This window comes from Carassius gibelio, chromosome B8 (genome assembly GCF_023724105.1).
Source record: "Carassius gibelio isolate Cgi1373 ecotype wild population from Czech Republic chromosome B8, carGib1.2-hapl.c, whole genome shotgun sequence".
NCBI classification, from domain to species: Eukaryota; Metazoa; Chordata; class Actinopteri; order Cypriniformes; family Cyprinidae; genus Carassius; species Carassius gibelio.
Genome location: NC_068403.1, coordinates 19,562,794 through 19,576,025, shown reverse-complemented (window position 1 = coordinate 19,576,025; position 13,232 = coordinate 19,562,794). Strand labels below are relative to the sequence as shown.

The following is a 13,232-nucleotide window of genomic DNA, read 5'->3' as shown; positions in this document are numbered from 1 at the left end:
ACTCAGTGCTATCATTGGCTCTGCATGCTGTCTCAGAGCATCGCTGCATGTAGCTATCGCTTCATCTCCCCTAAGGACTTAGCCTGGCAAATACACCCAATCATTTCCAGTGTTGAACTCAGAATAGAAAAATGCTTGGGGCGATATGGACAAAGTGTATCCCAAAAATGATAAGGTGCATTTAACATGTAAATTGTATCAAATATCCAATTGCAACACAAACTTAACAACAAACAGTAATATCGAAATTTCTTTATATTTTTCATATCATGAAATCATCAATCTCACTCATGCATTGCTCCAATTCCCTTTACACACACACACAGTATGTGTGTGTGTGTGTGTGTGTGTGTGTGTATTTGTGTGCACTTAGTAACTGCATGTTCTGAATATGAGCAGAAAGCTCATAAAGTCTCGCTTTTATTACTCGTACTATTATTGCCTAATTCTTCGGCCTGTTGTGACAGTAATGGTTGGCAGTGACTATAAGAGTGGACCTCCATTATAACACAGAGCAGCAAATAAACACTACACTGAGCCACTAAATGCAAGGAATGGTTATGAAAGAGACTGCCATCATTCAATCTGTCAGTCCAAACACTGTTTTATTGACACAGAAGATCTGATCCGGAGCTAGTGTAAATCTAGAAGCCACTATCAGTATAATAAAACTCAACCTGCAGAGATTATACTCTCATGCCACCATAATCTCTTTTCCGCTATTTTGCAAATACCCTTTCAGACTCAGTCACTGAAATTCTTTCAAACATTCAATGTTATGGGGTTGAATGGGTAGCAAGCCGTCAAACTAAAATCCATGATGTAGGATTTGATTATGCAGGCGTTTTTGAAGTAGTTTCTTAGTCTAAAACACTACATTTGCTATATTTTGTGCACTGACTGAAATTTCTTTCAAATGTATTGTTAAATATAAATTAGACATGTTTGACTATGCTAATGTTGATCAAACACAGAATACTTGCCAACATTTTGCATTATGATTTGGTTTTTCTTTTATGTCCACAGTGGTTGTTATCCAAAACCACCTAATTTCTCAAAAAAAAAAAAAAAAAAAAAAAAAATTTGCAAAATTTTATCATTGTCTTTATCGATTCTGATTGCTCAACAAAGTTTTCATTAATAACACATACATAAATAGTTTATTTATTTATTTCTTTTTCAGAAGCTCAAAGAGGCTGTGTGTGCCCAACTTAAGAGAAACTAAATGTCACAAAATATAAAGTTTCCTACTTTAAACTCTAAAGATAAAAAATAACAAGCGATTTCTCACAGACCACTGTGCCTAAAAGGGTTCAGTTAATTTATATTCTGCTTTTTTTTCTATTCTTCTGTTTATCTGCTTTTCTTTTTCTAGTGGCTGATTCTGTCTGAAAGTGTTTCTGCTTGCCAAGCTTGAGGGATTTGTCAAAAGAAATGAAAAAGAAAGTGAACAAGCTGGAGAGAAGATTCTCCTGTTAATAGAGTCCTCATCGCCACCTGAAATGACCCATGAAGAGAGTCTTATGTCATGTCATAAAAAGCTGTGTCATATTTCAGGCAGACAAATATTTTACACCCTCGCCAGATATCTATCACATTGAACACAGAATGTGAACCACAACGTGAAGAGGCGCTCTGAGATCCTGAACTGTTGGCCTTTGCGGAAGGAATGTTTACAGGTGTATTCCACACAGCAAATCTGTATAATTCAAAGCATTATGGGACATTCAACTGAACATTTGTCTTTTGATATGATTTGTTTAGTAGTATTTCACTGTACGGAAGTCCGATTCTGCTAGCTGACAAATAAATAAATACATAGCTAAATTAATAAGGTAATGGCAATATTAGATCTATGTATCATTTCTTTATATTTCAATGTGCATTCCCAAAATTCACAATTATTTTTTCTTCCTTGTAATTTCTCAATATTAATTGACTTTTATTTATATTTAACAATTTAGAATTTAATTAGTGTAATTTGACTTAATATATCAAAATGTGATTAACAAACCAATGTGTAAAATCGCAATGTGTCTTTTAAATTATTATTATTATTATTTTATTTTTCATGTAATTGTGACTATAAATCCCAATGTAACCTTATTGGCTCTATCAGTGTCTTTTTCTAGTTTCAGCCTAATGCAGTTATCATTTTCATGTCCAGTGCCACGGTGTTTAAATGGCAAACGCACTTGTGCCCATCTGTTCACCCATGGGCATGCTGGTTTGAAAATGAGGTTTGTTCAGGTGCATTGTTGGCAAGTTGCTATTTTGAGGCAATTGAAAACAACTGCACCATTGACAAACTAAAACCTGGTCTAAATTCAAAGACAGTGTTTTTTTTATTTATTTAAAGGGTGCATTAGTAATATGCACTAGGTGGGTGCACAACATGCGTACACTCCTAATTCTCCTAATTGTGAAATCGTAGTATAACTACATCTTGCAATTGTCTCTTGTAATTTGACTTTGTATCTCAGAATGTTAACTTTAACAAAATTCTTATTGAAATCTCCATGTGTGTTTAAGGTTTTTTCTTTGCCAATACTATCAACTTTCTAACTACAGAGACACATCAGTAGCTCCCCCCATGTTATGAATCCAAGAATTTGTATCGCAGCAGCCGGACCACAGAGGGATGGTAATTAATGTTGTCTGATCCTAAATATGGCACACAGGGCTGTTCCACTTCTTGGGAGAGATCGGGAGAGATTCCCGCCAGGGAACGGATACGGGCTGAGAGGGTCCGTCAGCTTCACCCTCAATTTGTCAGTGTTAGTGCTGCGGTCCACTTGTTCCTCTCACCCTCTGCAGTAAATGAACAGACACAGCCGGTCTGGAATAATGACTTGGGCTGTCACATCAAATCAAATGGTGCCATCTCAATCTGAGAGGGCTGTCAGTGAAACGTAATGAGACGTATCTCTGACCTCCTTTAAAAAAAAAGGATTTTAAAGGTTTAATTACAAAGAAGCCACAGCATTTGGACACTGTCTTGATTTGATATGAAGAAATAGTTAATCCAAAAATGTTTTGGAAAAGTGTAATGGTGAGTAAATGATAATACATTGTTCACTTTTGGGTGAACTGTATACTAACTACTAGTCTCCATTTAATCCAAAACTCATTTTCCCCCTTTATGTTGTCATATTTAATCAAGTGAAGATTGAACAACCATAACAATACATACAAATATGCAACAGACATAAAATGCTACATAACTCACTTCTTAGTGGAATTACACGGTCACCTAATGTTTACACCAGCAGCTAACGGAGGTTGTTTGTGTGTCCACATTTCCCAGCTGCGATGTTTTTATTTTGTATACAGAAAGGAGGAAAATATGCAAACTCTAAACCTCAGCTGCTACTCAGAGCAGGCCTTTCAAGAGACAAAAGTGGCATTATGTAACAAATTGGCAAAAAGATTGATCTGACAACCCTGTTGAATCCACTGCTTTCTGTTGTGCACATGAGATTTATCATTCTGAATAAAAATGAGTTATTTTGGTTGTCCCAGGCTCTGTGAGGCTCTGATAATGGATTGGAGGCAATATTTCTGTCCTCTACTGTCTGTAATGACTGCTGTCGGTGAATTAAACATTAAACTCATGGCAAGGTGACAAATGCCGAAAGTGGTTTTTATTTTACTGGAATAATCACTTGCTCCTGTTTCTTTTTCCTAGAAAGGAAAAAGACTAATTTATCTTCATTTCACCTTGTACATAGTTTGGATTGAGCTAAAAGAACTTATGAGAGAAAAAAAAAAAAATTTTTAGTGGTCTTAGAACATAATTCATTTAGGGCTGGATTTTCATAGAAGAGAGGACAATGTAAAAAAAAGCCAATATCAATTACAAACAGTGGAGTGTATTGCAAGAATGTACAGGGCTGTTCCACATAATACAAAAAAAGATTGTAATGAAAATGTTGGTGTTTACCTGAGATGATCGACGCCAGGCGAAATGCATCTGAATGTCGGTGAGGCGTCATGGGTTCGTAAGGAGATGGCTCATAAAAATCCTCACCTAAAAAAAAAAACAAAAACAATCAGGCTATTAAAATCATGTTTAGCATTATACATTCGGTATGACCTCTGACCTTTAACCTCTTTACACATTAATTTGCAATGAAAATAAATGCTACATGGCATTTGCATGCTACATTGTTGTCACATGACCTCATTATGCTGTATGTTTAGTGCAGTGATTGGCATCCTATTATCAGCGGGGGGAGTTTTGCATTTTAATTCAATTTAACAATGCTGTCAGATAAAATAATGAGCAAAAAACACAATAATCTCAACTAGTATCGCTCACAATTTATTCATCACATTGAAAATGGAAGGTCAAGTAGAGTGCATTGTATTGTGGGTTACATAATTAGACTTTATACATTTTAGAGGATAGTGTCATACCAAATTGAGAACTTAATTTTTTACTTCACAAAAGCAGTTGCCTTTTTCCATCTGCAAGAAAAGGTGTTTCAAATGCACCTCATGTTTTTCTGGTAGCTTTAGCCAGTTAGCTAAACTACTATTGGGTGCTCGACATTTCACATTTTGTTTTAAAAAGTTATAAAATGTCCCTTGTGAAAAAGAAGTACATTTTATACTTAAAAGGAGTACTTTAAATATTCTTCCAAAAGTATATACTTAAGTGTGAAACAGATGTAATGTTTTCAGATACTTCACTGTTAAATGTTCCTTAAATACAATTAAATAAAAACATAGTAGTTTCAATTTATTAAATGCAATTAATTGAACTTTTTATCCCAATTAATTAAGGCTTAAAGGGATAGTTCACCCAAAATTTTAAATTAAGTCATTAATGACTCACCCTCATGTCGTTCCAAACTCGTAAGACCTCTGTTCATCTTCAGAACACAGTTTAAGATATTTTAGATTTAGTCCGAGAGCTCTCTGTCCCTCCATTGAAAGTGTGTGTACGGTATACTGTCCATGTCCAGAAAGGTAATAAAAACATCTTCAAAGTAGTCCATGTGACATCATGGCGTCAGTTAGAATTTCTTGAAGCATCGAAAATAGACTTTATTCAGCATTGTCTCCTCTTCCGGGTCTATTGTGTCTATAGTGCGTTCATTGCAGTGTAGTGATATCCAGTTTGCGAACAAATAATTTGATTTAACCAGTTCTTCTTAGTGAACCAGTTGAACCAGTTCACCAAACCGAACTTAATCGTTTGAAACGGTCCGCGTCTCCAATAGGCGTCAATCCACAAATGACTTAAGCCGTTAACTTTTTTAACATGGCTGACACTCCCTCTGGGTCAAAATAAACTAATATCCCAGAGCAATTAATTTACTCAACAGTACACTGACTGAACTGCCGTGAAGAGAGAACTGAAGATGAACACCGAGCCGAGCCAAATAACGGACGAAAGATTGACTCATTTTCGAGTCATGAACCATTTCTGTCGGACGCGTCCGATTGAAGAACTGAGGAGCTGTTCTCATACTGCGCATGTGTGATTCAGCATGAAGCAGACTGACACACAGCGGTTCTGAACCGAACTGGTTCTTTTGGTGATTGATTCTGAACTGATTCTGTGCTAATGTTTTGAGCCCAGGTAAACCAAAGGCTTGAGTCAAGGGCAATCATCGCAAATGATGCCATACGTTGAGCACAAAAGAACCGGTGAACAGTTGTTTTTTTGTTTTTTTTCAACCAGTTTATTGAATCGAACTGTCCAAAAGAACTGGTTCACCGAAAAGAACCGAACTTCCCATCACTACTGGTGATACCAAAACTGATGCAACCGGTTCTTTACTTGTTATTTGGCTCGGCTCTGTGTTCATCTTCAGTTCTCTCTTCACAGCAGTCAGTGTACTGTTTGAGTAAATTAATTATTTCGGGAAATTGGTTTATTTTCACTCCGAGGGAGTGTCAGGCTAATTCATTTTTTTTTAAGTAAATTGTGGATTAATGCTTATTGGAGACGCAAACCGTTTCAAACGATTCAGTTCGTTTTGGTGAATTGGTTCAACCGGTTCACTAAGAAGAACCGGTTAAATCGAATAATTTGTTCGCGTACCAGATATCACTACACTGCAGTGAACACGCTCACAACAGACCCCGGAAGAGAAGACAATGCTGAATAAAGTAGTAGTTTTTGTTATTTTTGGATCAAAATGTATTTTCGAAGCTTTAAGAAATTCTAACTGACGCTATGAAATCACATGGACTACTTTGAAGATGTTTTTCTAACCTTTCTGGACATGGACAGTAGACCGTACACACACTTTCAATGGAGGGACAGAAAGCTCTTGGACTAAATCTACAATATCTAAAACTGTGTTCCGAAGATGAACAGAGGTCTTACGGGTTTGGAACAACATGAGGGTAAGTCATTAATGACATAATTTTCATTTTTGAGTGAACTATACCTTTAAATGCATCTTTTCATGCAATTTCATAATGACTTCGCTAGTCTTTGAAATTTAGCCCAAAGTGTTCTACTGAATGTGCTGACAAAAATCTAGCTAAACTAAAATATACTTTAATTTAATTTGTTTTCAAACATATTTCATGTATTTAAATTAGAGCGGTCAATAAATTTAAACAAAAATCTGTAATTAATCATGATTATTATTATTTGTTTTTACTAAATTTGAGATATTAACAGCAATTCAAAATAACTGAATAATTGAAAGCCATTATTTTTAACATTTAATGAGCTTTGAAATATAACTTTTCATTTGTGAACTTCTTCACAAGCTGTAAATTGAATATAGATTAGTTTTTATTCAAGCTAAAAAATTAATCAGCAAAGAGCAGAGATTGATTTCTCTTTTTCTTTTGTTCTTTGATGACAGAGTATGCAGCAGGTTTCAATTTAAAAGCATTTATTATGCAATTATGTAAAAGTCATTTCATGGTTACTGTTTGCTCTCAAATGTAGCCATTCATCTCAAAAGAACCATATCTCAAAAACCGCATAAACTGCAGATTAAACTGAACCCAGTGCAATCAAACTTTTTCTGTTTTACTGGAAGTTTTGTGAATACAAGCTGTCAAAGCACTCTTGAACTGAATTAGAGAGACAGAAAAAAAAAACTCAGCAATGAGTGCATGAAGCTTTCTCTTGTCAAAATTGAAAATTAGCCAGCCTCTCCCTGTGGTTCTCCCTTCAAACTGTCTCTGTCGGGAGCTTTAATCCAGAATTAAAAATTCTCAATCATTCCATGTGATTCACACACCTGCATACTAGCGGGGGGCACCAAGTCCTCTTTTCTGTTGGGGAATGTGGATCATTGGAGTATTTAAGCTGTGTCAGTCTGATTTTTATCATACCATGAGCTCCACTGTCACACAGTGGTTTCTGAGGCGGATGGGTTATGTGTGGACATGTGCACATGTGGAGATGTGATGCAAGATGGCATATGTCTTCAGACAGTCCCTAAATCACATTAGATCACTAACATGGAACAGTGCATGTTAAACATCACTCCACCTGCTGACCAAGTGTCAAGGACTCTCTCTACAGTTAGACGGACATATAGCACGGCGTGAATTATCCTAACTAAAATGAACAGACCACAGAAACAAAAAAAAAAAAAAAATGTCTGAAGTCAAAAAGCAAATGAAGTTAGTTATACATTTAAAGACATTTGCAAAGGACTGGAAACCTAATCAGATTTATCATTCCAGTTACTCATTTAAAGTCACAAGAAAGTACTGCAGACAGACTGAAAATGTGAAATATTAAAGGGCCAATGACATAAAACATGTCGATTTTTTTCAATTTAATGACTCAAAAAATGTCACGTTATGTTGCCACATATTACTCATTATTTTTTGAAAATACATATCAGTCATATATATATATATATATATATAATTAATTAACATATCCAGACAAATAGGCGTCAAATTATTGACCCTACAACTTAATATACAATTGGCGTACCAACAACTTTCAAAATCCTTCGGATAACTGTAATTAAACGTGATCTGCAGGGTCTCTGTCATGGCATTATTTAAAAATGGTGTCTAAAGATGGAAAATCAGTTACTTTTAGCCAAATTATAATAGACATGAAAGGTCATAAAAAGTCATAAAAATCAGCAGAGCATGGATGACTGATGACCTTTTATAATTTGTGTCTGTGATGCCAATAATGATTTTAACACTCCAGAAACCACAAGAGTAAGCGGCATCCCACGGGGAAGAAAAATCACAAATATCATCTCCTTAATATCCCAATTGTTTCTCAAATGGAGACATCTGCTCTCTCTGATGTTTCTCCTAAATAAATAAAAAATAAAATAAATTTAAAAAATGAAATTTTACAAGTGTCTAGAGTTTCTGAAGAAAACTTCAACGTTTTAACCAAACAACAGACTTAACATATACAAAAAAAAAGAATGCTATTATACTTTCCGCATTCATTTTGTATCTGTTTACTCTTACTGCATGTCAACTATGGTCTCATTTGTGTCTATTTCGATTTCTCCCCATAATTTTACGAGACGCATTGGAGAAGCTGATACTCCAGTGTTACATGAGAACTCCATTATATATCCAGAGCTGTGAAAAAGCAAACTCCACGCGATCAGCTTTTCCTCTGGGACTCTTTTTTTTTTCTTTGTTGTGACTGCATAGTTATGTTTGAACTTGACAACACAAAGCACAGTGTGAAGCTGTTTTAAATAGCACTTACTAAATGCACAAAACATCTGAATTAGCATATGTCCTTTCCCGAGTGACATTTCAATCTGAATAAGAGCTCCATCTTTCCCTCGCTCTCTCTTTGCCGATCCTTCACCTGCAATCATCACAATGTGAAGTGAACTCTGATGGTCATTTGGAGAGACAGCCTATTACCTGAGTCCACAGGGAGTCTGTCTCTGTTTTTCCCCTCGTGTCTTTCTCCCTCTTGTGCTTTCTTGTGTTCTGTCTCTTTGTCTCTGTTATGTGTCTGTCTCTTTTTGTCAGTAAGCCCAGCTCAGGAATGCCGAGGTGACAGCTAAGCAGCCAAACGTTGTCTGACAGTTTTCTACTCTCTGCATCTCACTGTAGCATCAGGTGAGAGATGCCAAACTGCTCTCGGTTTCCACAGCTGCACGCGGCCAATCTTGGCAGGAGTTTTAACATGCATTCCACTACAGATTTGGATTTCTTCTTCAACACTGCTAGTGGACATAAAAGAGCGATTGGGGCAAATATAGCAGTTGTTTCTCAAGGTTTCTTGCTCAACATTAGCTAATCATTCTCACATAATTCTACACTTATCCATCTTCGCCCTAGTATCAATTTTATTTGTATTTTCCCCTTTTAAGAAGACATTGTCTTTTAAAAAGAACTGATCATAAAGTATAAATCACTTGGTTGCACAGATAGTATTTTAGCTTTGCATAATAGCTATATGTTTACATGACATTTTGCATAATAAAAACTACTTCAGATTAATTAACCAGCACATCACATCATTAATGTTTCACATATTGTCTGCAAAATCACACCTAACACCCCAAATTATAAATTATAACCATTGCAAATCTAGGTAAGAACATAATTTTGAAAACTGATATGTACTTGCACAATAACCAATTTTTTATCAATTTTCAACCAAAACAAGTATTTTTATTAACACTTGCATGCTGTGCATTTAAATGTATTTGTATGTACACATTTTTAATGATGGCATTTCAATTTAAAACATTTAATATACATACAATATAATATTGAACAACACACTGTTTATAATAAAACCACTGCAGTAACAGTATTTTCTGCAAGTACATTTAATAGCAAGGACAGTTTATATATATACTTTTAAGATTTGAAGTACACTACAAATGCACTTTCAATACAATTGAGCGCATCTATTTTTTCACAAGGCCAGAAAGGCAAGAAAACGTGAAACAGAAACCCATTTTTTCTCTAGAGAGGATGTGTAGTCTTCAACATATTGAACAGCTGTTTACTGTACTTCATTTATATATATATATATATATATATATATATATATATATATATATATATATATATATATGTATATATTAGGGGTGTAACGGTATGCAAAAATCACGGTTTGGTACGTACCTCGGTTTTAAAGTCACGGTTCGGTTCATTTTCGGTACAGTAAGGGAAAGAAATGGACACATTAAACTGCAGGTTGTTCATTACTATAAAATTTTTTTAACAATTTGTTTGCTTTTTAATAAAATATATATAAAATAAAAAAGAATAAGAAATAAAATACTGCTGCAAAGTTCTCCCCTAAATAAAATGCTGTCAGTCTCAAACCAATATCATATAATAAAATATAATGAAAAATATAAATAAATAACTATGATAACAGTGCAGCATTACCAATCCCAGCTTGTAGGCCTGCTCATATTTAATATATAAAAAAACATTTCCAAAGTGTAAAGTGCAGCATCGACAATTTCAGTTTTTAGACCTGCTCAGATTTCGTCAGATTGCCTTGGACCGATCGGAATTAAGAGCAAAGGTCTGTTTAAATGCCGTAATGCCGTAAATGCGTTTGAATTACGATCGTTTTTTCCTAGTTGTAGTGATGTTCACACTCGTGTGATGCCTTTTGAAAACCTTAGGCCGGTGACAGATTGGCTGGCATATTGCACCAGTCAAACATAGTCTATTTTGCCGTCAATACTGTTGACGGTGTTTTTTATCAGTAGGCTTGTGTCGCCGGCCTTAGAATCAGCTCCAGGGCGGGATTTTCGCTAAATAAGGAGACTTCCGCCACTTAATATGTTAGTTTGGAAACACGAAATGTACCTATGTTCTGCACACAAAACGTGCACTCTACCGAAAGCCCTGTACCGTAATGGTCCATACCGTTAAACCCGTTTCGGTACAGGGCTTTTGGTACGGTGCACGTGTGTACCGAATGACGGAATGCAATATTTTGTGCGCGGAACATAAGTAAATTTTCGTGTTTCCAAATGAACATATTAAGTGGCGGAAGTCTCCACGTTCAGCACAAATCCCGCCCTGTAGCTGATTCTAAGGCCAGTGACACACTGGATGCGTGGCATGTCTGTTTTTAATTCAGCTCCCATGTTAACAGGTTAGAGCTTGCAGACTGCCTGCTTGAGACAAGAACCTCAGGCGCGCGGAAAACGTGTGCATGCTAGAAATAGAACCGACGCCTATTTTTCACGCAACAAGCGCACGTGTTAGAAGCGTTTCCAGACAAAATAGAATAGGAAAATATGTTTTCATGTCATTTTGTACACAAATACATATTAATTCATGACACTTTGATGTTTGAAAGTCTATAGGTTGACATACATTTCTGATATAAATGTAATTTAAAAAATAAATTAATAATTATCAATTTTCAAATATTGCACCTGTCAAACATAGTCTATTTTGCCGTCAATACTGTTGACGCTGTCCTTTATCAGTAGGCTTTATATTTATGCTTGACATGAAGTATAGATATTGTTGTCGTGAAGACAAGAGCCTGGTCTGTCGGCAGCTTCCCTCTATGTCACCTACAGTAGCAGCAACGCGCCAACACCGCGTCAGGCACGATTCTGGTGAGGCGGGCCTACAAGCTGAGATTGGTAATGCTGCACTGTAATCATAGTTATTTATTATATTTTTTATTATATTTTATTATATGATATTGGTTTGAGACTGAGAGTATTTTATTTAGTGGAGAACTTTGCAGAATTATTTTATTTCCTATTCTTTTATTATATATATATATATATATATATATATATATATATATATATATATATATATATATATATATATATATATATATATATATATATATTATTTATTTTAATTTTTTTAAGTGTATAGTAATAAACAACCTGCAGTTTAATGTTTGCATTTATTTCCCTTACTGTACCGAAAATGAACCGAACCGTGACTTTAAAACCGAGGTACGTACCGAACCGTGATTTTTGCATACCGTTACACCCCTAATATACTCATATTCATCGTATATATGTATGATTTAACAGGTGAGGTTCATCCTGTGCTTTGGTTTCCCAGTACTGTTTTGCTTAAACTGTAAACCATTCAAAAATTGCTAACATCCTGAGGTGATGAAGATGAATATTATAAAATCTCTCCAGTACAGGGAGTAACCACTTTGATGGATGTTTGTTGGAAGACCATAACCATAAAGAATCATTCCTCCAAAGTATGTCCTATCCCAGTCTGTTCGCTGTGAAAAATAAACACATAATCGATAAGCACAGTATAATGAAGGAAGTACGCTCAAGAATCGGCTGCTCTGTTGAAAGAGGACTCATCACAAAAATGAATATTTGAAGTCAGGCTTCAACTACAGGGTGATTTACCTGTGTAGTTAGTCGTAAAAAATATGGAGAGCAAAATTTTTTGAACGGAAAAAAAATGATGATAGCAGCAGAGCTCCCAATCTGCAGCTAAATCACAGTGTGATACGCTTCGCTGATGAATGCTGGATAATTGCCTTTGTATAACTGTTTGTGAAGGAACAGAGAATGAGGATTTCGCACCATTATCCTTAGACATTCAAAACATGTGTGACCTCTATGACATCTCCTGACAACATTTTTAAATAATGTCTCACCAATAGACTCTGCTGACCTTTTTCATACAAACACTGTAATGAGTTTATACTTAAACAACAGATTTGCTTGGTTCCTTGTATGTTTAGCTGTAATCTATTTCTTTTTTTCTACTTCACTGGCATAAATATGTAGTTAACACTCCCACCGCCGTCCTTAAGCAACACATTTCTCTTCAGTGCTGTCACCACCGGCTTTCTCCACAACACTGATGTTTGGAGCACAAACTGTGTCTAATAAGCCTTGGCTATCCTGTTAATACTCCATTAGGTCAGCAGGAAACAAGTAATTCAAGCAAAGCAAGCACTAATGTCTCTAAAACATCAGCCAAGACATTCAATATCAACCTGACTGAATAAGGCCTTTGATCCAGTTCCAGTACAGACACAAGATACAGAAACAGACTGAGATTTAAGCCACAATGTCCAATGGTTTATTTTAGAGACATCCTGTTAGGATACTTACAAAGTTCCTGAATTTACATAACCTGTGTGTGCGTGTGTGTGTGCGTGTGTGTGTGTGTGTGTGAGACATATCATGACACAACTCTGTATAATGACATAGGTATGACACAGGTATTACATGGAGAGGGTGACTTATGAGGACATAACCCATGTTCCCATTTTTCAAAACGCTTATAAACCATACAGAATGAGTTTTTCT

At 35.6% G+C, this 13,232-nt stretch overlaps 1 protein-coding gene across 2 annotated transcripts in view; it reads right to left on the bottom strand.

Moving 5' to 3' along the window:
* Window positions 1-13,232, bottom strand: part of gfra2a (GDNF family receptor alpha 2a) — an 80,752-nt gene that overhangs the window by 45,269 nt on the left and 22,251 nt on the right. For both annotated transcript variants that reach the window (XM_052564176.1, XM_052564175.1), the window contains exon 3: window positions 3,944-4,030. In XM_052564176.1, the coding sequence (XP_052420136.1) occupies window positions 3,944-4,030 (87 nt within the window). The remainder of the gene's footprint in view (window positions 1-3,943; window positions 4,031-13,232) is intronic.